The sequence below is a fragment of the Limanda limanda genome, chromosome 3, assembly GCF_963576545.1.
Source record: "Limanda limanda chromosome 3, fLimLim1.1, whole genome shotgun sequence".
NCBI lineage: Eukaryota > Metazoa > Chordata > Actinopteri > Pleuronectiformes > Pleuronectidae > Limanda > Limanda limanda.
The window spans coordinates 11,667,002-11,690,712 of record NC_083638.1 but is presented as its reverse complement, the minus strand read 5'-3'; the positions used below and the strand labels follow the sequence as shown (position 1 = coordinate 11,690,712).

At 42.1% G+C, this 23,711-nt stretch overlaps 1 protein-coding gene across 1 annotated transcript in view; it reads left to right on the top strand.

Annotated features, from left to right (window-relative positions):
• The first annotated feature begins 2,141 nt into the window (after positions 1 to 2,141).
• Positions 2,142 to 23,711, top strand: part of rasa3 (RAS p21 protein activator 3) — a 36,930-nt gene continuing 15,360 nt past the window's right edge. The window contains exons 1-5 of the mRNA XM_061068774.1: positions 2,142 to 2,335; positions 14,000 to 14,117; positions 16,364 to 16,467; positions 17,376 to 17,470; positions 20,396 to 20,472. Coding sequence (XP_060924757.1) covers positions 2,281 to 2,335; positions 14,000 to 14,117; positions 16,364 to 16,467; positions 17,376 to 17,470; positions 20,396 to 20,472 — 449 coding nt within the window. The 5' untranslated portion in view covers positions 2,142 to 2,280. The remainder of the gene's footprint in view (positions 2,336 to 13,999; positions 14,118 to 16,363; positions 16,468 to 17,375; positions 17,471 to 20,395; positions 20,473 to 23,711) is intronic.

Here is a 23,711-nt window from a genome sequence, read left to right as displayed (position 1 = left end):
GAAATACACATTACAACGATATCCAGTATCTCTCCAAAGCTCAGTTAGTGGTTGATACTGTATTGCTTTGTGTGTTCATGAATGAAATCTAGGCACAGATTGACACATGACCAATTAAATCATCTTGCTAACAAACTTAGTATTAACAGAATTTGTAAATTAGTAACAAATTCTCTGCATTTCACAGTCTTTAAACCTCAGATGTTAGGAATAGCAATAGTTAATCATTCACTCCACAGATATAAATAACGGTATCAAGCTGTTTTGTTGCTTTTTGCATTTGCGGTCTACAGTATCTGAGACAGGAAACAATCAGGGGCGATCCAGTGGAGTGGGGCCCACACTGCAGCATGTGGGGGGCCCATGTAGGGGGAGAACGCTCACAGACACAGATGAGGTTTTGTCAGTTCTCAGAGAGGGTGGGGGGGACAAATAAATCCCGAAGCACAGGAATTGCCAGCCAATGCTTGTATTCATAAATGTATTTTAATCATTCAACATTTTAGGCCAGTTCTTGTCAATTCAGAATTTAGCCAACCAATTCATGAGGAGATTAAAGAGGGGCAGGAACTTTGTAGACAAGTATGAGGGGTGATTAATGCCTAGGAAATCCAGTAGCATAGCAGCCTATGTATGAGGGGTGATTAATGCCAGGCATGGGCCAGAAGACAAGCTGTGTGATTTTTGGCAGTGTACATATCTCATGATTCACGTGGTTAAAACGTCAGGGGAATTTATTTTTAAATGTAAGTACTCAACTGAACAGCTCACGGTACAGATATAAAAAGAATAACATTTTTAATAAACTGAAGATCCTAACTGCCCATAGCTTTGTTGCCAGGCGACGGCTGTAACGGTGGTTACAACAACAGTGGTTTGCATCTTGTGATGCAAAAATAAGACCAGACTATCTCATTTCCCTACTGCAGTTTACACGCCGTTTGAGGATGCAGCCGATGACAGCCTCTGAGTCCTGTGCAGGATGAGGCCGCTGAATTAATAACCAGCTTGTGTAGTGACCAAGTCCTACACTTTAGCCGCTACTGGCTGCTGATGAGGGAGATTATTATGAGTAGTACTCCTTAAAAAGAGTATTTTTCTACTTAAACCAATACTTTAAGTATGGCATATTTTTATTTGTTCACCACAATGGTAGTCACTTCCAATACTGTAGAACAAGGTAAAACAATAACCCCCAAAATAGCATTTCTGAGCTCCGTCAACAAGTGTTAGCTTCTCTGCTCGTTCATCATCAGCAATCCCTCCGATGATGGCCATGAACTTAAGTGAATACCTGTGGCCAACCTGGCATCACTATACACCCCATTTCTGCTTGGACGAGTGTTACATCATTTAAAAGTTAAGTGTGTAACTTCTATATTGGTAGACACTAGGGGCACTAAGCATCAGACCAGGTAGGATTTAGAGTAAAGGGAGCAGGTGGGTTAATGTCAGGGAGGCACCAGGAAGGGACTTTTCTTTTTTTTACCAGTGCAAGAAGAGAAGCCGCAAGAGGAACACATGTAGGTTTGCCCTCTTGCCTGAACAATGGAATTCTTAATTGCCAGAGTACAATCCAACTAAACTGGTGCATTTGTGGCATCTTGTTTTAAGTTTATTTTGAAGAAAAAAAAGTTTTTTACAGAAAGCCACCTCACCCTCCCCTTCCAAACATGAAAGAGAGCCTGTGGTAGCCTTCAGATGTTTAGTTTGTCCAGTTTGGACCACTGTAAAAAAAACATGACGGCCTCCCTAGAGAGGACCCGCTCCCGATGTGGATATAAAGTATTTAAATATAAAATGCCCATTCTTGGGTAATGAAAACAATTTGTACAATTTCGTTGAAGCACACTATTTTATATTCAATTCCTCCCCATAGATCCCTTTCACCTTATTGGTACACACTGGACCTTTAATCACCAAAAACTAAAAAATTGGCCTCATCCAGCTTGTGTCTGGTTGGGAGAGTGGGCGGGACTCTGTCTACAGTTCACATTCCTCAATGACGCCACTTTCTCCCTGGTGGTGCGCCACTGATCGCCCTCCGTACTCCTCTGTGTGGGCGGTGTTCTGTGGAGCCACCTCCCCCCTGCACAGACACCGAGGTCCCGCTTGCACTCAGCCAGCAGCAGCGGCGGAGCTCGGGCCGGAGGAGTGCGATCCCTGTCCGCAGCGCATCGATGCTCAGAACCGCTGGAGTAACCTGGAGAGGCCGGAGCCGAGCACCGGGGAGCCGCGCGTCCGAGTAGCCGCCGAGAGGGACCGAGCCCCGGCCACAGCATGGCGGTGGAAGAGGAAGGTCTCCGGGTTTTCCAGAGCGTTAAAATAAAAATAGGTAAGAGGAATAAAAAAAAAATACCCCCAACCCCCCAGTGTTTAGAGGCTGAATGGATGGGCTCCATGTTAACGGGCCCAGGCTCAGATGTGTTGTTGTAATTCAAATCACACGCTCGCCTCCTGTAAAACTGGAAATGTGAGGGAGGGAGGGTTTCACAGTCCTGTGGGAACACTGGGGATCTGGCAGCTGGCTCTGGGATCCACATCATGTGCTGGACTGGTTTACATATGGAGACTGGGGCCCGACTGGGCTGATCCCTCACATAAAGGCTTCCACAGCTGCAGATACATCCAGATGCGTTGTTGTCTCTAATCTGCAGATCACACAGAGCCTCGCTCCGCCTCGGCTGCAGACTCTCATTCATGCTATTGCACCCTCTCCTCTCTCTCTCTCACCCCCCCCCCCTCCTAACTGCTTCATGCTCGACTGTCTTGCTATTGATTGTTAGCCTAGATTTCTATATTTAGATGTGTAGCTGGTCTCCAGTGGGTACCCCTGGTTTGTAGCAGGCATGCATATCTTGTGAATGGAGCCACGAGTATGTTGGCTCAAGGGAGAAGTGTCTTTTCAGAAACCACAAGAAATAAATCTCCCTGATGTAAAAGTAGAAACATTGCATAGTGGAAACAGCACATTAATACTAATACTAGCATAATATCCCACACATTGTTATAGATATTTCTAATCCTAAAATAATATAAGACAGGATAGGACTTTATTAATCGTTCTTTGAGACCTTCTTGTGCCAGCTGGCTCCAAGACTATCGTGTCGCAATGTATAATAGATAGATACAGTGAATAAAACACTTGAGTACTAAGTCTAAAGTCTGAAAAGAGTAATTAAGAACCAATAACAATAGAGCATAAAATAAGCGAGTTACATGAGACAGTAAATACTAAACTGTGGCAATAAGCTTGTGATGATAATTGGAGTAAGTTATGTGGAATATTGCACATGAGAATGACATTATTTGATGAAAGAATATTACATGTTTCACATTAATAATAATATTGCACATAAGAAAAATAGAATAATATTGCAGTTGTATTGTATATAGTGTTGGTATAATTTATTATTATTAGTTACTCAATATCTGTTGTCCTCCCTGCAGAAGGGGGAATGATAATAATCATATAACATGACTGTAAGCTCAGTTTTCGGTTACATATACATAGCATGTACATTATTCAAGTTATGGTTACAGGTTATGATTATTGTCATTAATATGTGGATTATTGGATTATACTATTCTGTTCGAGGAATAATTTTCAAATGCGATCTGACCTGTCGGACAACTTTTAGATTTTTTTTAGAATCCATCTGAATATGCAAAGCAAACTGTCACTTCCTCTGTGTGGGCTGTAATTGTTATCTCGGGTCACTGTGGGACGTTTGTGACTCTTTCTCTGACATCTGGCACCCATTTCATCCTGGCTGTGCTTTCTGGTTTGTTTTCACTCCAAACATGCGACAGAAGGGATGAGCCTAGGAAAAAAAAATGACAACAAACAGACACACAAGCTGTGGGACTGTGTGGTGATGCCAGCCAGCATCAGAAAGAAACACTCTGGTGGCCAGTTCTTCTTCTTCTGCTGAGCTGATATAACAAAGTTAGGCCGTGTTCTTAAGCTCCTTACCTGCTGTTAAATTCGGTTGCGCAGTCCCTGGCAAACAGCTGTAAGAAAGAACCAGCCTGAGTGGAATTAATCAGATAGCCCGGCCCTAGTGAGATAATATGCCCAGACATGTAACTCCAGGGAAAGTTGTAATAGTCAGATCACAAAGGCCTCATTAGTTTGCTGCACTTTGTGAATGGATGTTCAGTCATGCAGGGCCATCGAGTTCCTGAAACTAGAAACCGAATGACTGGAAGACCTTGTTCTGTCTCCCACTTATTTCCTAATACACAAACCACTTCAAAAACAGTGGTAGAGGAAGTAACAGATCCTTTTATGAAGTCAAAGTACAATACCTGATTAGAAGTCATCCAGAAGTGTCATGATCAAACAGGTCAATAGTCAAAACATGGACTCTGAATGACCCCTATATTAATGATTTAGTTCTAATGTATTCATCTATAAATAGCATTTTAATGTTGTAGTTTATTAATCAGTGAGTGGATTGCCTAAAGAACTATTTGTGAAGAATGTGAAGGAATTGATATGCTTTAATAGCAGTTTTTTCCTAATTTCCAATATTTCTATTGCATCATATAACATTTTATGTATCAAGTGATGTGAATTGATTAGTTCAGTCATGTAAACTTATATTTTAAGATATAGTAATATGATGCTTTATAAATCCAATTCTTCTAAAGCACAGTTCATTCGATGCCCTCGAGGTTTGTCAATAACAAGGGTTTTTCATATGTTACTCGTAGCTTCACGATTTTTCTCAAGCAGAAATGCCGACAAATCATCTGACACTGAATTATATTGTTTAGGTTTCCTGGTTGGTAGTAACGGGTCTGAGGGTGTAGATGTTGCAGGATGATCAGTATGTGCCTGGTGGCGACTGTTCGCTGTGTCCAAACACACTGGGATTTGTGAATGGGCTGAACCAATAAGATTTATTGATTGGTTTTGTTTTATATTAAGGTGAATGAATATATTTGAGTTTGGACATTATGACACTCGATGACGTAACCGTGGACTTAACCACAAAACATCATTGATTAATTGAGGTAAAAGTCAAACATATAAATTCATAAAGTAACTGTTATTCAGTCGTCATAGCTAATTTACAGCTGTTAAATAAGCATAGTGGAACCTCTGAAAAGTAATCAGATAAAAGTACTACTAAAGTAAATCATAAGTATCTGAAATTTCTACGTTAGTGCAGTGCATGAGTAAATGTACTTAGCTACATTCCTCCGCTGGCGATATGACTTCATATTACCAAGGACAACAGTTGTTATTATCTGTTATTTACAGTTGACTGACGTTCATTAAAAATATTCATGCTGTTGTCACTTCCAGGTCCACACTCAGTCCTGGCTCCTCTGTCCTGTCACAGGGTGACGACAGTCCAGTTCACACTGTGTGGTTGCCTAGCAGCAGTCCTACTGGCTGTCAGTCTGATTCCCATGGTGCTCTGCTCCCAGTAATGTCTCTGTAACCCTTGCATCACATTGTTTTCATCGAAGTCTTGTCCTTTGGCATGAGGCTGCGGTTGGCTGATGACTCAGAGCTGAAAATCTGCCACATATTTGTAGCAGAGAGAGACAGTGAGAGAGAGAGAGAGAGAGGGGGGGGTGTATTATTGTTATGCTCCGCCAGGTGATGAATCCTCTCAGTTTCCTGGAGGAACACGTGATTTTGGAAACCGACCTGCAGGCCCCGAGTCGGCACTGTCTGGGGGAACACAGGAAACAGGAAACTACCCCCAATTCACTTCCTGATTGGTTGGACGAGGCTACAAAAGAATTGTGTTTTTTCCTGCATGGCAACACGCTAATACAAAGCAGATGTAGAGGGACTCTGAGCCGGGGACAGAGGTGGTGTCTCTCACTCAGGAGCCGGCTGGGCTTCGTCTGTCATTGCTCTGAGAGACGGGGGCACAGCTGGAGTCGGGACTTTGCCCTAATTAACAACGACATATGTGCAGCGGACGTCTCTGTCACTGCGAGAAACACGGTTCGATCCCCACTCCTTGGAAGAGATGCATTCAAATAAATGACGTAAATATCTTATATCCCACTGTCAGTTTATCAATGGTCATGAGCTCATTCAAACTTAAAGCTACTCTGCAGTGTTCTTCACCACCAGCAGCCCTGTGGAGCAATGTTTTTTTTAGTGGGCCAGTGTTTTGTTAACATCTCACACATATATGACGACACACATGTCCGTGCACAACACGTGTCATATTCGTTTGTATTTCACACTATTCTGCTGATCTAGTGCCCTGACTATAGAAAAATTGCTCCATTAAAGGCGATGAAAAAGAAAATCTCATAGGGATATTTAAGATGAGAAAGAAGATCCATTCGAGATGCCTTTTACACCTGGGAGCTACACAAGAAAATGCCACAGGGCACATTTAATTACAAATTTTAATAGAGAACCTAGTTTTTCCAAATATACCTGAGGGGTAAATCCGATCTTCCCTGGATATAGCTACTATGATGCTAATTAGAGCGGTTTGAATGAACCAAAACAGTGAAACAGAAACAAAAACAGTTTAGCTTAAAACTCCTCAAAGGCTTCTTAGAGATGAGAGGAAGCTGTGGAGCTTGGTGGTAATTATTAGTTTGTCATATTAACCTGTTCCACATTACACATATTCAGTTTTACTCTTTGTTTATTAGAAATATCATATTACAGCAGCTTTAAAGATACTTATTTAAACATAGGAAACTTTAGAGGTAATGGTAAAGTGTATTTTATAATCTAGATGATGTATCTGTGGATAAATCTCTTATGGTTGGTTTCTTAGCTATAGCAGCGTTGTCTCTGTGTAATTTGCTGTTTCCAAGTGAATAGTTGAGAACCTTCCAGAGTTCATTCGGTGCCTCTCACCAGATGATTTGTCCCGGGATAAGTTATTGGATTGGCCTGAGAGAATATCTCCTCCACACATGGCACCGTCTGGCCTCACTTCTCCTCGTAAGCTACTTGATCCTCTCCGCTGACGCCTGTTTTGGCGTGACACCACGCCATAGCTGCAACAAAAGAAAAAAGTGTCATTTTTGGACGTAGTGGGAATAGCGTTCAATGGCTGAGTGGACCAGAGGGAAAGAAACTTTAGATTGCATATCATGTGGAGGAGGTGAAGTGCTGGGGGTCCAGGAAGCGAGGAGTGGGCGGCTGAATTTGGGCAGCTCCGGCTGGATGAGTCAGGCCACGGCGAGTAGCCTGGAAGGGAAAAGTCAGTTTGTAGTGACAGTGCCCCCCCCCCTCTCCTTCCCTTGACAGCTGGCCAACAGAGGTTCCCAAACTTCCTCCCGTCCAGACTGAATAGGAGACATGGCGTGACGAGGAGGGGGGGGCAGGGGGATGGGGTGCTGAACGCTTCATCTGTGTGGGTGTGTGTGTGTGTGGAGGACTCCCGCTCTTATTTAGGCTTCAGATTGCATTCAGTCGAGAGTAATAACAAGCTGCATATGAGGCTGTAATATAATGATTACGTTATGTCGGTAATTAGTTTGTCTGTGGAGGAAGTCTGGCGTATATATTCTCCATTTTGTCCTGGAAGGCCGGCTCTCTGGGAAGCAGTTTGCTGTAAACATGTGTGTTGATGCCGAGCGCGTTTCGCTTCACGCAGCTTTAGGCCGGTGGAATAATCCGGGTTGCGTTCAGCAGCTCTTCCTGCACTCAGCGCTGTGGGAGAGAACACAGTACCAGGAAACATGGGGAGGTATCACCACAGGCCCAGCATGCAGGGTCAGCAGGGGTAAATAGAGGGCTGCGGAGGGCCGCTCCTTCAGGATGTCCTTCAGGTTCCCCCCGTGGGAGACGCCGACTCGATCCCTGGCCGGAACGACCTCTACCTGCTGGCAATGACACGAGAGTGAAAACGTGCACCTGGCTGCGCAGTGGAGGGAGGAATCCAAGTGTCAAGAAGCAAGAGAAGCAGTTAAAAAAGAGAAATGAACTGCAGCAGAAAGTCGTTCAAAACTTCATTTCTGAAGGAAACGGCTCCACTAGTGCTGATTAAATCAGGTTTTGCAAGCGTGTTACTCACCTCTGGCGACATGAGCAATGTCAGCTTGCCACATTACAGGGACTCGGCTTGCGCTTTCTTTCCTATGATTGCAAAAGATATCGTATCGTGTCACCGTTGTGTGTGCCAGGCCTGTTTGTGAGTGCGGCTGTACGGAGCAGAGAATAAGGGCCGGGTTGACCTTACTCTACAACTTTAAGCGTTTATTTCTGGGAGTCAAAAAGTAAAAGGAATGTTTTGAGAATTACGTAAAAGAATGGGGGGGTTGTTGAGGTTAAACCTTGTCCTGATCGGGACGTTCAGACCTGAGGAAGCAACCTCGTCCGCTGAGCCTCTCCTTGTACTTCTAACTTCCCTCATCTTTGAGTGAACATACCAGGTTTCAGATCACAAAGCTGATTGTCTCAACACAGTGTAACTTCTCTGCGTGTGCCCCCTTTGCCTGTTTGTGTATTTTACTTTTACTCAAGTTTTCCATTGAGACTAACGAATCTGTGTGAACATTAGCTCCGGACTTCACCGGGCAGAGAGTGAGTTTGATCAGTAACCGAACATCAGTTTATCGCCTTCAGCTTTCTGACTCTCATGCTGCTCCAGCAACTGTTGTGGTCGTGTGGAAACCTCAGCAGCTCAGCCGGTTTCAGTGGTGGTTTATTACTCCTCCTTGGTATAGCCAGCAGGGTATAAATGCTGACTGTGACCAACGAATAAACCAAATCAGCTGCTAAACCAGACAAATCACAAGTAATGACACTGACAGGAAATGTGTGGATTATCAATTCCTGATGTGTTTCGTTTCATCTGTTTTCTGTTTGACGCATCGTATTCTCCAGCTTTTTAAGTAGTGCTTAGAACATTATTAGAAAATTGTCGGCAAGATCCCAAAGGTTAATACGTCAGGCTTGATTAAAATTCAGAGACATGTTTCTTAATGATGCTCTTATGGTGTAGCTATAAAATAGTATCCTGCTCTCACGTAAATGAAACTTTAGTGAACCAGGAAACGAATAGATTCAGTGATTTCTGTAACTGTTTATGTCACATCAGTCAGAGCTTCCTTGAATAAAGCTAAATTTATCTGATAAGAACTCTGCCATCTTGCGATCAGCCAATGGAGCCATGGCAACGATGTTCCGTCAATTTAACATACATGACCAATTGTGAGTCAGTCTCAGCTGTCAATCACCAATTGTGAGTCAGTCTCAGCTGTCAATCATTAATTAAACAATTAAAACCAGAGTCACAGGAACAATGAGCAATTGAATACGTGTGAAATGAACAACCTAAAATTACAGAAACCATCTTCACTTTTTAGTCTTTTCTATGTCCCATCATCTAACATGGAGGACACAGGATTTATGACCTATACCGCAGCCAGCCAACAGGTGGCAATCATTAGGCTTTGGCTTCACTTTTTGGGAGAAGTTATGTTATCAAGTTTGGTTTTGGTTATTTGAAGCCCTAAATACAGAAACCATGATTGCCAGCAAATACTGACTCATGATTGGTCGAGCACATGTATTGGCGGGACCTTGATTCTACGGCTCCATTCCCCCGATCACTGCTGGGCAGACTCTGGCTCCAAATGCAGAAGGGGACAGCGTCAGTATCTGTGATATTTTTACTTCACTTTTGGATAGTAGGAGGAAGTGGGGATGCATCTTATTAATAGTCTATGATGTCAACGAAAAGTTGCTCACTGGGCGCACAAGCAGAAAAAAAACATGTAGAATCCAGAAAGTCCCATTTGAAAAACAGATGAATGCGTCAGATGCCATAACACTGAGAAACAGCCTGGATTTACATCTCTGGAAAGTTAGGAAGGAGGCATGCGGCGACCCTGAGGGTCAAAGCAGAACAGCGGTTCGGAAAAAACACAACTGTGAACAGAGTAGATGTGTGTCGGTGTGTGTGTGTGTGTGAGTGTGTGTGTGTGTGTGTGTGTGTGTGTGTGTGTGTGTGTGTGTGATGTTATCATGTTTCTTGATTTTCAGAGAAGCAGTTCTTGTTTTGTCTCTTTAGATGATAATTAACAGCAGGATTATATTGTACACGTTTCACTCCTTGTCCTTTCTCACGGGGTCTCTCTCTGCATTACAAGCTCACACACACACACACACACACACACACACACACACACACACACACACACACACACACACACACACACACACACACACACACACACACACACACACACACACATTGTCAGGGGTAACTGGGTTGTTCGCTGCTTTTAAGCTACATCTTGGATCCAGTCGAAATTCCATTCTCCTCATCTCATTTCCTGTTGTACTTTCTCCAAAGCTAACCGCTCTCCAGTTTTCTATCTGGCTGACGTCTCTCTCTCTCTCTCTCTCTCTCTCTCTCTCTCTCTCTCTCTCTCTCTCTCTCTCTCTCTCTCCCTCTCTCTCTCTCTCTCTCTCTCTCTCTCTCTCTCTCTTTCACGCCGCGTCTCCTCGAATGTGTTCATGTCAGGGACGATTACGAGTCGAGCAGAGCTGGAGCTGAGTAGTGGAGGGGGAGAAGGAGGAGGAGGAACAAAGCTCCACGTTCACTGTGTCCATAACGGCGTTTTCAAACACTTGTGCTTCCTCATTTCTCCCCCCCCCCCCTTTCTCAACTCGCGATCAGGATTGAGACGAGGAGTCAAGTTTGCTAACGTGTTGATGTGTTATTTTTCACTCTCTGCCACTCGGGGGTGATCCTCCTGTCATCATCAGTGCTCACCGCTCTCTCATGCACACCACACAGCGCTCACACACGTGCCCACAGTGTCTTTGCACTGTGTTGTTTTGCTCAGATACTAGGGCAAGATATTCTCCAAGGGCAGCTGCAGTGATGCTAGATGAAAAGAGAAAACTGCTGTCGTTGCTGTTGTTGTTGTTGTTGTTGTTGTTGTTGTTTTTTATTTTCTGCTTGTTATGAATCTTGAAGGAGGGAGAGAGTAAAAGAGGAAGGAGGGAGAAAGTAAAAGAGGGAAAGATGAAAGAAGGGAAGCAACCATAAATAGAGTGAAGGGAAATTTAGGTGAAAGCTAATTTTGAAAAAAAAAGTAAAAAGGACGGTGACTTTGCAAGACGAGCTTCAGACAGAGAGCAAAAGAGAAAAGAGAAGCTCAGTGACCAGGATGAAAAGAAAGTAACAGAGAAGGAGAAGCAGGAGACAGAGAATAACGTGTTTAATGGAAGGTTACTGGAAACTCACAGACAAATACACAAAACAAAAGCCTCTATACAAAAAACATCACTATTGTCATACTTCCCTTGAACTGACAAACTCTCCAGTCCCTGCTTCTTATCAACTCGTCCAGAAATACAAGACGACTCTCTAGCACTTCCTTCTCCCCTAAACAGGAAGCTGCGAGATGTCACTCCTGTGTATAGTGACTGGGCTGATGCTCCTTGAGTAACTGGGCTGGATAAAGAGCAGATGAAATATTTTTTTTATGTTATCAAGCATTCTAGACTGATACTATGCTTGACAATGAAGGGACAGATGCGGTTTCATACAGACGACCACCTGATGAGTGCAGTTTGCAGACAGGATTTCATCTTAATCCATATATAGTTATTTTATTAGGTTCGGAAATGAGAACCTTCACTGTTTTTCTTTGTCATATTATTGTAAACGGAATGTGTTCGGTTGTTCTTTGCTGATTCACACCGGTTACAGGAGTCACCTGGTTTTATTTAAAGTTTATGAACACGTGGAGAACTGTGTAATGCGTAGTCAGGTTTCTGCTGGATTCCTCCAAACTGTAGGTTGGGCGACTTGTTAACTTAGTGTGTTGTTTTCTGTTGCGTCATGTTTTTAACACAGAAGACGACAACTCTGGCGGACGTGTGCTGAGTAGATCTTGCACAGAGAACCAGTAAAGAAAATACATACGATAACTAAAAAAAAGAAGAGAACACAGTTAAAACACTTACCGCCACATACAGACAATAATAACAAGTTATACAGATAATATTAAATATAATAATAACTTTATATGTATAGCACTTATCTCAAGAAGGTTACAAAGTGCTTAACAAAATCCATGGCATAAATCAATTTATAAAAATACAAGTAATTGTAGGATATGAGAGGATTTAGGGTTATGGTTCTGGAATTATCTTGTTTACTTGTTAGCGCTCCCTCTTCAACCCATTGGAATACAAGACTTACATTTTGTCAGTTTCCACTTGTGTGATATATTATTATAACTCATCTCAGAATGGTGGAAGCATTATTCATGCTTCCCTTACAAATGTAAAGACAACTGGACGTTCACTGTAACTATGCCAAGTTTTATGCCTCTGCAAGTTGAGTCACTTAACACACACACACACAGTAATCCCATGATATTTTGGTTACCTGGATGATGGTGCGTTCCACTCATGGACCACACATGTCATGAATAAGAGTTTGGAGGGAACTCAGGAGTGTGTCGGGTGAACAAGTAGGAATACAGGAGATAAAATAAGTGTTGGGGAGTATACGAGAGAGAAAAGAAGAAACAGGAGGAAGATCAAGAAACAGAGGGAAGTGAAGGGATAAAGGCGTAGATAAGAGTGACTTACATCATTGCTCTGCTCTCACATGTAAACACAGAGTCTGTCAAAATAAATCTAAGTAAAAGAATGTGCACCATGTTTTCCAACTCTTTTGTGAGGAAATGTTGTGTTGTGAATTTTTGGAAAGTAAGTTTGTAAGTATCCAGAGAGGCAGTCACAGTGTCGCCCCTTAATGTAAAACAATTCATATGTCAAATGCATTATGGCTACTAGAGAGCTCCTCTTTAGTGACTGGCAATTTGTTGTTGCTGCAGCTTGAAGTAATGTATTCATTTTCAATAAAATATTCCTAGCAACATAATCACATTATGTAAATCCTATTAAGCCTTTACAATCTTGTGTTCCAAATTAAATATAAGGAGTAACAAAATTAAAATAAGTTTTTTTTCCAGACCTTTATCAGACCCTTACTCATTTTCATGACCCACCAGACACTTAACCTCCTCCTGAAAATCATTAAACTGAAAGAATGCAAGAAGAATTCGAAAAAAGTAGAATATTAATTTCAATTTCCTGAGCTTGAAACCAAAAATGTGGGGGAAGGCCACAGCAAGTTTCTGTTGGCAAGTAGCAGCACCCACCCACCGTCCCATGCTTTAATTGGGAAGAAGTTACTCATTAAAAGCCAAATATAACAGCACAAGATTTACCACGGCTCAGCTTGTTGTCTGAATGGCAGCATCCGATTCCTGTGCAGATAATTGAGCGCTTTGGAACAAAAAAGTGACACAATATTGGGTTAACACACGTGTAACTATAGACCACAAAGTCCCGAGGGTCCCCAGGGTGAAGAGAAACACAGTCAGGGACATGGCAGTGACTAACATGGATCCACGGATCATAATGGAGAATATATTGCTCCTGTGGGATTGGAGCACCGCCTGTGTGGTGTCATGTGTATGTGTGTGTGACCTGGTGTGTTTGTGTGTCTCGGTGGGTGGTTGAACCACATTCTTGTGAAAGGGAGTGCTATCTGTCACACACATGTGATGAACAGATTGAGCTTCAGCAGGAAATGTCCCACGCAGATTCTTTCATTCACAGATCTGACAGTGCACACACACACACACACACACACACACACACACACACACACACACACACACACACACACACACACACACACACACACACACACACACACACACACACACACACACATATACACACACTTGTTATATTGACATTCATGTGTGTTTCCGAGAGCATGAGTTGATATTTGTGTGCCCTGATGCATGCAAAGCTAAAACAGGTGTAAACTTGCATAACCCTTTTTTCTTCCCTTTTTGAATCTGCCTACTTTCAGTGTTCTTAAATAATTCATCATTTATAGCAGCATGCATGAATAAACATTGTTATTGCTTACAACAGCGTCCCTAAATAATATCTGCTCTCTTTCTCCCTCCTTGCTGCTCCCTCTACTCCTGTTTCTTTTTGTAGGAGAAGCAAAAAATCTCCCTCCTTACCCGGGGCCCAACAGGATGAGGGACTGCTACTGCACCGTCAACCTGGACCAAGAGGAGGTCTTCAGGACCAAGATTGTGGAGAAGTCACTCTGGTATGCTGGCGGCCCCTTCACCCATTTGCTTTCTTCCTCATCCTTTCACTGGGTAGATACAGACATGGGCAATAGTGAAAGTCAAATCAAGACTCAAGGCTGATATAGCGTAAACGTTCAAATTACATTTCCCTGAGACGCTCAGAGAGGCTTTTCTATGATAAACTAAATAGATAAATAAAGACACCACTGAGCAGCTACAGCATCGTAGACTGCATACACTCGCTCGACCAATCACAAGTCAGTCTCAGCTGTAAATCCCTAGATCTTGCCACGATTTGATGCCGTCAAATAACTGATTAGAACCCAACTTACTGGAAAAGTAAACATTCGATACATCAACAACTTAAAGTGACGGAAACCATTTGGGGTTTGGTCCATGTGACATCTATCAACAGGGAGGAGGCAGGGTTTCTGACCTATACTGAAGCTGTCCACCAGAGGCATAAAGATGATTTAGTGTCACTTGGGGGGACTGTCATTATCGTAAACTTTTATGGTTTGCACTTACTTGCTTGTCTAGAAGACAACTGTCAGGTTTTATTCCACTACTCGTCAAGAGCTGAGTCACTCATTCAACTCAGTAACCTCTTGGTTCTATTCATTATTTTATTCTACGGAAGTTAGCTATCAGCTAGCCTCAGTCCATACGCTGTATATAAAGATGGAGGACACGTCTCCACTTCCTGCCACTTTTCAGAAATGATGTCAGGATACGCAGCTCAGCAGATCCAGTTTTTTATCCCAGTGTTATTTGTAGATAGCGTTTGTCTGAACAGATTGTGACTCTCCAGCCTCGAGCTTTCAATTTTTTTTCCGGGTTAATGAAGAGCTCATTACAGCACAAAACTGAATTAGATTGATTCAAGCGCCCTGTATTTGTGGTATTGTTTACGAATGCAGTCGGGTCTCTGTCTGTCTTCATGTCCACTCAGTAACTTCTTCAGTTACTCATTAATTGTTGGCGGTGGCCCCGAGGCCTCGGCTCACGAGATTCTCATTGCTGTGATTTCTATGGTCGTGGTTTAGGTAGCGCTGTGTGCGGCGATGGTCGAACCTTCCAGCCACTGGACACAAACAGGCTTATTGTTGTAGCAGAGTCCACATGACTCGTGGCAAGATGGGGACACATGTGGTCTCTATTTTAGGTTCTGTCTGGGAGGAAGGCTTCTGTCTGTGATGTTTGCGTGAAGGTGAAATGAAACCTGAATGTTTCAGTAACCGGGACAAACAGAACAGACAAATGTTCCAGAGGCAGAAACAGTTTACAGATTAACCAATCAAACAGTGACAGAGCTAGCACAGGAACAAGAGGGCAATCACATAACTGATTATTATGTACTATTATGAACTTATTATGTACATATGTACTCATCACACTGAGTACTGCTGCACACCACTGTGTTGATAGACAGGTTTATAATAGGTCACATCTAATTTCTTGCTAATGAGGAATCATAATGGATCAACCTCAATCTAAAACAGTGTTTCATAACAGACTGTTAGGGTACAACCACACTGTAATTATTAAATAAATAAGTAATTATGTTTTCTGGAGAACACATTTTTGGCCCTGAATTTTTTTCTAATAGCCTTCTCCCTGTTATGAAACTTCAAATGTAATTATGTGGTAGTACATCTTAATATTCAGACGCTGAATTCAAAATTAATTGATAAGGTCTCTTTTTTAAATTGTTATGTGTTTCCATGAATTTGAGATTTTGGGTTGTATAATAACATTGTAAACAATATGTTTCCGATCTGCATGCTGCTGCGATCAAAACATATTACACACATGTGACTTGAGAGGATTTTGTTTTTATCTGAAATATCCGTCTTTTCACATAATTAGCAGCTTAATTTCTATGGGGGATTTTTGATCCTCCCACATTTCTTTCTTTGCTTCAAGATGCCACTTGACTTCTTTCAGCTACTGAATATGTGGCACTTCATTAAGAATCCTTTGAGTGTGACATCCAAAAGAAGGCGGAGCAGACACAACCAAACAAGATGAAGAGGAAACACCTGCAAGCTGCCAACAGTTTCTTGATGAAGCACGTTTAATACAACATTTTGGTCAAAGACCTTTTTTCAAAAGTAACCTCAAGAAAGGCCTTTGAAAACGCATGAGGGGGTGTTTCCTTTTTTTCTTTAGTTGTAAAACTGAATTTGTGGTAAAAACATGTTCTATCAGACGACAGATCAGATCTAATCTCATCTGACTTGTGTCTCCTCTCCCCCTTCAGTCCGTTCTACGGGGAGGATTTCTACTGTGAGATCCCACGAAGCTTCAGACACCTCTCCTTCTACATCTTCGACAGGGATGTGTTCAGGAGGGACTCCAGCATTGGTGAGCAAACAGCTGCTCCGTCTGTTGTGTTTCACACCGAGGCCTCAACGCAGCTTGCAAGATAAAATTAGATTTGCTTTATTTATGTTGATTGTTTGGAAAGAGAAAAAAAAAGCCTCAACAGGCTTCACCATGATTCCACAGCTACTAAAGCACATTGGCGGGCTTTTTAAATGTTTTCGATAAACAGCAGTAGTCTTGCAATTGTGTTATAAAACAGCAGCCTTCTTGTTTGTGTGTATAAATCCTGTCACGTGTAACATGTGGGTGAACCTCAGACAATTTTAATGCAAACAAGCTATAGAAAATCAAGGTTAAAGCAACATGTAACAAACACTAAAATGTCTGATTTAAAATTCCAGCTACAACATATAATTTAAATTAATAAAATCTTAATACTAAGCTGCTCTGCTGGCTGCTGTAGTTTTGTATTAAACAGACGAAAAGAACAACATACTTCACCAAGTGGAAGAAGGCTGTGTTTCTGTGTGAGTGTGGACGGATGTTTTTGTTGGTATAACAGGGTGGGGTAGTTTCATATGGTGTTTGTGTGTGTGATTGTTGATGTGATTAGTGACCACAAACTGCAAAAATCTTTCTTGGGTGTGATTTGTATCTTTAACACCATCACTGGTCCCCTGTGTGTGCGTGTGTGTGTGCGTGGGTGTAACTCAGTTTCAGAGTAGACATGACAGGGTCATTTCCAGTTCACTGACTGTGACTTTGCCAGTGTTTCTGCACCAGGTGCACACATGCAAGTGAGTGGCATGTGGATTAACAGTAAGTGAGCAGGCATGTGAGCGTGCGTGGGTGTTTGTTGTTGCTGGCGTCTGAACCTTTCTGTCTTTTTAGGAAAATGAAAAAACACGTCTGTGTCTTCATCCCATTTATCTGTGTCGTGTGCATAGGCAAGGTTGCAGTGAAGAAAGAGGACCTGCAGAAATATCACGGCAAAGACACCTGGTTCCAGGTTCAACCTGTCAGCGCTGACTCAGAGGTGCAGGTCAGTACAGAGAGAACGTGCACAAGCACACACACACAAACAAACACACGCACACACACGTACACACACACACACAATTAAGCGCACAACACATCTCTCGTGATCTAAAAAACAGGGCTGTTTTAAGTATAATCAAATTCAGGTATTGTAAATTTACTGATATCAAAATATTTTGAGCGACGCCCAGACGTTCACACTTCCCCTGCATGCAGTATATGTGTGATTGTGTGTCTGCAGGTTCATGTTTGCAGTGGTGCAGACCCCTAACAAACAAAGCATGTGTGCACCTAAAACACCTGAGCTGCAGGGTCAAAGTCACCGGCTGCTTCTGTGTATACGGTTAAAAAAACCAATGTGTTCACCCCCATCACAGCTCAGTTTGTCACCAGCCGATCAAAGAGTGAGATCACAACTTTCATAAAGATCACTACAGTTTCTACATTCTCACTTGTCATTAATTAATGACACTTGCTTTTGATAGAAGGTGAAGGTTGTGCTTTTAATTTATTGTGGAAAGTAATGATAACAGGGTATCGTTGAGTGTTACAGAAATACGTACCTTATTGTCCTGCTGGTAGACCGTCCTGATTGAAATGTTATGCTCAGATGTAGATTGTTCAGTTTCAGGTTCCGATCTTACACATACTGCACAGCGACACACAGAGTAGTGACCGGGTGTCTTTTCCAGTTTCAGATTGACGCGGGTGTCGTCTTCCTGTTGATTTTCTAGCGTGCAACTATTTTATATTGTACACACTCTTGCTCTACCTCTAGCCAAAAGCATGTATACTGGCATCAATGGTCTTCCTCTGCAGAGAAGCCATCTCTCCACAAAGGTGTAAGAGCACCTGACTTTCAAAGAGGACAGGAGATGGCACTGTGATTGGTTTATTGCACATTCCGTTATTAATTAAGAGTCAAAGTGAAGACACCTTTTTTTCCGCTATTAAATTAATACATTTAATTGAACACATCCGTGCAATGTGCATCTTCCAGGTTGAAATAGAGCGTGCACCATTTAGACTTCAACTTTTGTCTGACTGTTTTCCTTGGCTGCACACACTTGTGGTAAAAGCTGTGAAACTGTCACACGGTCGATGTTACTGAAATAAGATGCCACCCTCGCCGCAGTTTCCATTGGGTATGTTAACTGAGGGTTTGCTCAGCCACGGATAAACTCAGTGAATATAACTGTACATTCCTATGAACAGTTATATAAAATACCCTAAAGGCAATCTGAGTAATCTAAATCTGTATCCTAACCTAGAGGCAGAGCTGTATTAATGTATTAATGACATTGATCTCAGTGATTCATTAATTAAAAAAAATTTAATATTCCAGTAATCAGCTATGGAGAGCTGTCCTGTCCTACATGCTTATTCAATACATCAAATATTTTACACTATTCACTATTCAGCAGTCTCACTCACCCACACACATGCACACACGAAGAGGAACGCACACACCCAGCAAATGGTGCCCCACACACACACACACACACACACACACACACACACACACACACACACACACACACACACACACACACACACACACACACACACACACACACACACACACACACACACACACACACACAGGGTGAGCGACACAGTCAACAGTGAACAGTAACATCTGCAGACAGATGGGTGTGTGTAGCCCTGGAGCAGGGATCTGAAACAGAGACACATTCATCCGAGGAGCTGGGGAGAGGAAGGATGTGTGAGACAGTGACAGAGAAGAGAGAAAAGCGAGGGAGAAGGATCAAATGAAGTAGGAAGATAGAGTGTCTCTCTTCTCTTTTCAATAGAGGACGCATTGTTTGACCTGTGTGCACATGTATAAGTGCTTGTGTTTGTTCCCTCTGCTCGATCGGGCCCAGAAAGAGCTGCGCCTGTGAGTTTGCATACTGATGCTGTTAATTAATGGAGCTTTTCTCGACAGCTGCACCGCTACACTGTCATTATGTCATTAATCCAATCACTTCAGAGGAGGAATAACTTCAGCATGACGCTCAGGCTCACAGATACAGTGTCTCTGGTGGTGGAGGGATGTCGCCAATTCTTTTATGTGTGTGGTTTTTTTTTTTAGGAATAATGCTTATGCTTATGTTTAAGGTTTAATGTTTATCTGTTTGTTTTTAGGCTCAAAATACAGACTATAGAACAACATTTGGAGAACAGTTCCAACTATATCTGACCTTATACAATAGATACAGGATATAAGAAAGTTTATTTAAAATAGTTATCTTATGTAGATGGGTAGAATGATAGCTAAATAGATGGATGGATGGATAGGTAGATTGATGAATAGATGATAGATGGACTGAAGGATGGATAAATAGATACAGTAGGTAGATGCGCTCAGGTTTTCCATGTGTCTCTGTATGTATCCATATTTCTGCTTTGAAATAAAATAATTTGGACTCAAGGATAAACAGATAAGAATCAGGTTAAAGGTCAAAGTCAGTGTGACGTCACAAGACAGGTTTTTAGGTTTCGCGAACATGATATCTGAGAATCACCTCGAGGGACGTTTTAACTGTGACCACACATAACTCAAGCAATCCCGTGCTTATTGTGACAACATAAACTTAATACCGTCTATTGAATCCCTTCAAAAGTCATGGAGTTGAAACCCATTTGGTTATTTTCCATGATCGTCACCAAGACTGGAGAAAGTTTGAAAAGTTGACATCTTCGATTGGATTAGGTTGTTGTCAGACTCGACTCTAATGCACACACACACTGGTGTTAGTGGGTGGTTCTCACTGGATAGTGAATGTCCTCCTGGTCACTGGGCACTTGGCCGTGTGAAGTGTTCATAACTAATCGTTAACGACCAGAACTTTGAACTGTGTGTTATCTCATTGGAAAAATATGTGATGAATAAAAAAGTGTCTATTTGTGTGTGTGTGTTGTGCAGGGAAAAGTGCACCTGGAGCTTCGTCTGAGTGAAGTCATCACCGACAGCGGAGTCATCAGCCATAAACTAGCCACACGGTGAGGCAACACACACACACACACACACACACACACACACACACACACACACACACACACACACACACACACACACACACACACACACACACACAATTGGGACAAAGACATATTTATTGCCCTCACCCTGCTGGTTAAAAAAAAAGTAATAATAAAAAATACACACTTAAACTTGGAAATACAGTTTTATAATGATAACAGTGTAACATTAACAGTGTCAAAACAAATAATATAATAATGAACAAAAGGTTAACTTCCCCCAATGTCGAAGGTCGGGAAAGTCTGAAGTGTTGAGTTGTACGCAAACAAGAAAATTCTGTTTATTCAAAGTTTCCGACCAGAACGTACTGAGAGCATCAGGGGTGTCACAATATGAAACTCACACCAAAACCACAATACAATGACACGGTCTTGTGTTGAAATACAGGATGACGGAACCATGATAGATTAACAGACTGATTTTGGTGAAACCATCGTCTTTTGGGATCTCATTACTTTAGTCACTAAGAAAACAAATCCCTGTGTGTTTCCTGTGTTTCTTCTGCCAACATTTGCAGTTTTCTTTAATTGCACAATATGCAATTCATGTTTTGCTGCACGCAGTCTACTTCTTTACCTTTGACACCTCACTGCTGCCAACTGCAGATCACTGTGTTCATTTACACATTCTGGAAGTGGAAGTCGTGAATTTGTAAATCTGCTCTTACGTGTGTGTGAGTGTGTTGTTGTGTGTGTAAAATGTGTTTGCAGGGGATCAATGATATGCCTCTGGATGGATAACTCAGTGTGTAGGTGTGTGTGTGTGCTTGTTTGCTCTCCAGCTCTTCTTCTGTAACTTGTAAAGTCTGATGATGAGCCAGCAGGGCTCTGCTCATAGAGCACACTGTGGGTAAGGAGCTTAGAGTGTTGAGCAGAAGGTCATTTAGTCACATCTCTATGAAAAGACCTGTGTGTGTGTATGGGACTAACTGTGTACACTCAGGGCCGCACATCAAACTGATCGACTGCAAGAAATCGCACACTACACACTTCTTTTTACTGTTTCATGTCAAGGTTAAGGTAATTTGCAGTGTATTCTATATCTCATACAACGGCAGATTAAATCTGTGCTCAAATCAATCATATGTCAAATGTCCGTCTCAACTGTTAATCAGGGAAACAATCATTTGATGTGTACTTTTGCTTTTTAGTTTGGCCCATGTCCCATCCACTAACATGGAGGAGGCAGAATTTATGACCTTTACTGCAGCCAGCCACCAGGGTGTGATCCTGATGATTTGGCTTCACTTTTGGGGAGCCGGCATTTCGTCCATCTTTACACACAGTCTTGGATTTAATTAGTTATTTGAAGCTATAAAAACGGTGTGAAACATCATGATTGACTGCTGAGACTAACTCGTTGTTGGTCGAGCGTGTGTATCAGTGGGACTTCACTACTGCGGCTCCATCCCCGGATCCCTGAGCGCTAGCGTGCGAACTCTGGCTCCAAATACGCAAGATGGCGACGTTCATATCCATGAAATTTTAGCCTCATGTCTAGATAGTTGGAGGAAGCGGAGACACGCGGTCCGTCTTTATATGCAGTCTATGGGTTGGAAGTAAATATATATAAATTATTTTTAAAATCTTCAGATTTGGTTTATTTTCAAACTTGCACTGTTGCTGACCCATGTGATATCACTCAAGGCAACTCAGAATCGTGCAGCGCCCTCTAGAGGCTAATATTTTGAATGCTATCTAATATGTTTACTTGTGGTATGGACGCAGTCGTTTTTGCAAAACCATGAACAACTTCTGAGGCGTCTCATGGCAAAACACATGCTTTCCTTTTTGTAAATACTCAATTCCGTGTTCTAATTTAACTTGATATTAAATCGTACTTATTTTAAATAATGTATCAGTCCGTGACACTGACTCATGATCACATTTGGTTTCTTTATGTGGTGTTTCTTTAGGGGTCGGGGTGACTGTGATGTACTTTATTTCCTACGTTTATGAGGGAAATTGTTTTGGACAGGATGCGTGGGCGCAGAAAAGAAGCACATTAGCCTAATATGAGTAATGTCAACCAACAACACGTCTGCCTCCTGCCACCACTGTCTGGCACGGCAGAGCAAACAGCGGCGGTGAGGGAGAGGGACAGTGAGGCCTGGATAGTAGGCCAAGCAGGGGTTATATAAACAAGCTTATTGGACAGGAAGTACTCTGGCATTAGTGATGCTTAACCCAGCCCACTCCTTATTCCTTATTAGGAACCTGTGAGCGTGTGTTTGTTTGCTTGTGTGTGTGTGTGTGTGTGTGTGTGTGTGTGTGTGTGTGTGTGTGTGTGTGTGCGTGTGTGTGTGTGTGTGTCTCTGTGTGTCTGTGTGTCTGTGTGTCTGTGTGTGTGTGGGCAGCACTGTGATTTGCTGTGTAATACATCATGTGGAGTGACGAGTAGTGCATCACCATGACACACAGGAAGTGATTCGTCCTACTGGGTGTCCTGTCCTGTTTGGTTTGCTAATCCCCTTACGACATGATGTCATCAGGGTTAGGGATGAATGAATGGTGGGAGGGATGGATGGATGGATGAACGAATGAATGAGCGAATGGAGGGATGGATGGATGAACGGATGAATGAGCGAATGGAGGGGGTGGATGGAGGGTTATGCAACTATATTTTATCTTTCAGAATGAATGTTTGTCTTCTGTTTTTTAGCTGAAAATACAGACCTTAGATCAGAGATGGATACACAGTTTGAAAATGTGAAAGTTAAATCAAATTCAGTGATCAGAAGCACAAGTTATATTCTTCTATATGCTTTTTATTTGTGCTGTATCTGAAGTTGCTGGACCATTCAGGATTTTAAAAGTCTTTGCCAACTGCTCACATGTAGTTACTTCCCTCCATTTATCAAATTTCTACTAAAGGAGAGTAACTGAAAGAAAATGTACTTTGTAACTTCCCACTGAAAAAACTCAAAGAGCTCTAAACTCAGGAGCAGTGAGTACAGTGTGTTGTTATATATCTGTGATAAGGGTGCAGCTCACTAACTTGAGATGATGCTGACGTTTTTGTACATTGAAAAAACAACATGTGTTCTCAAATTAAGTAATATTTAATTTTCACCAATTAAAAAAATTTGATAAAACTTTATTGATCCCACACTGAGGTCATTCAGCAGCAGCAGACATAATGTCAGAATGAGGTAAAAGAGAATAAAGAAAGAAAATACAGAATATTTACTTAATAGGCT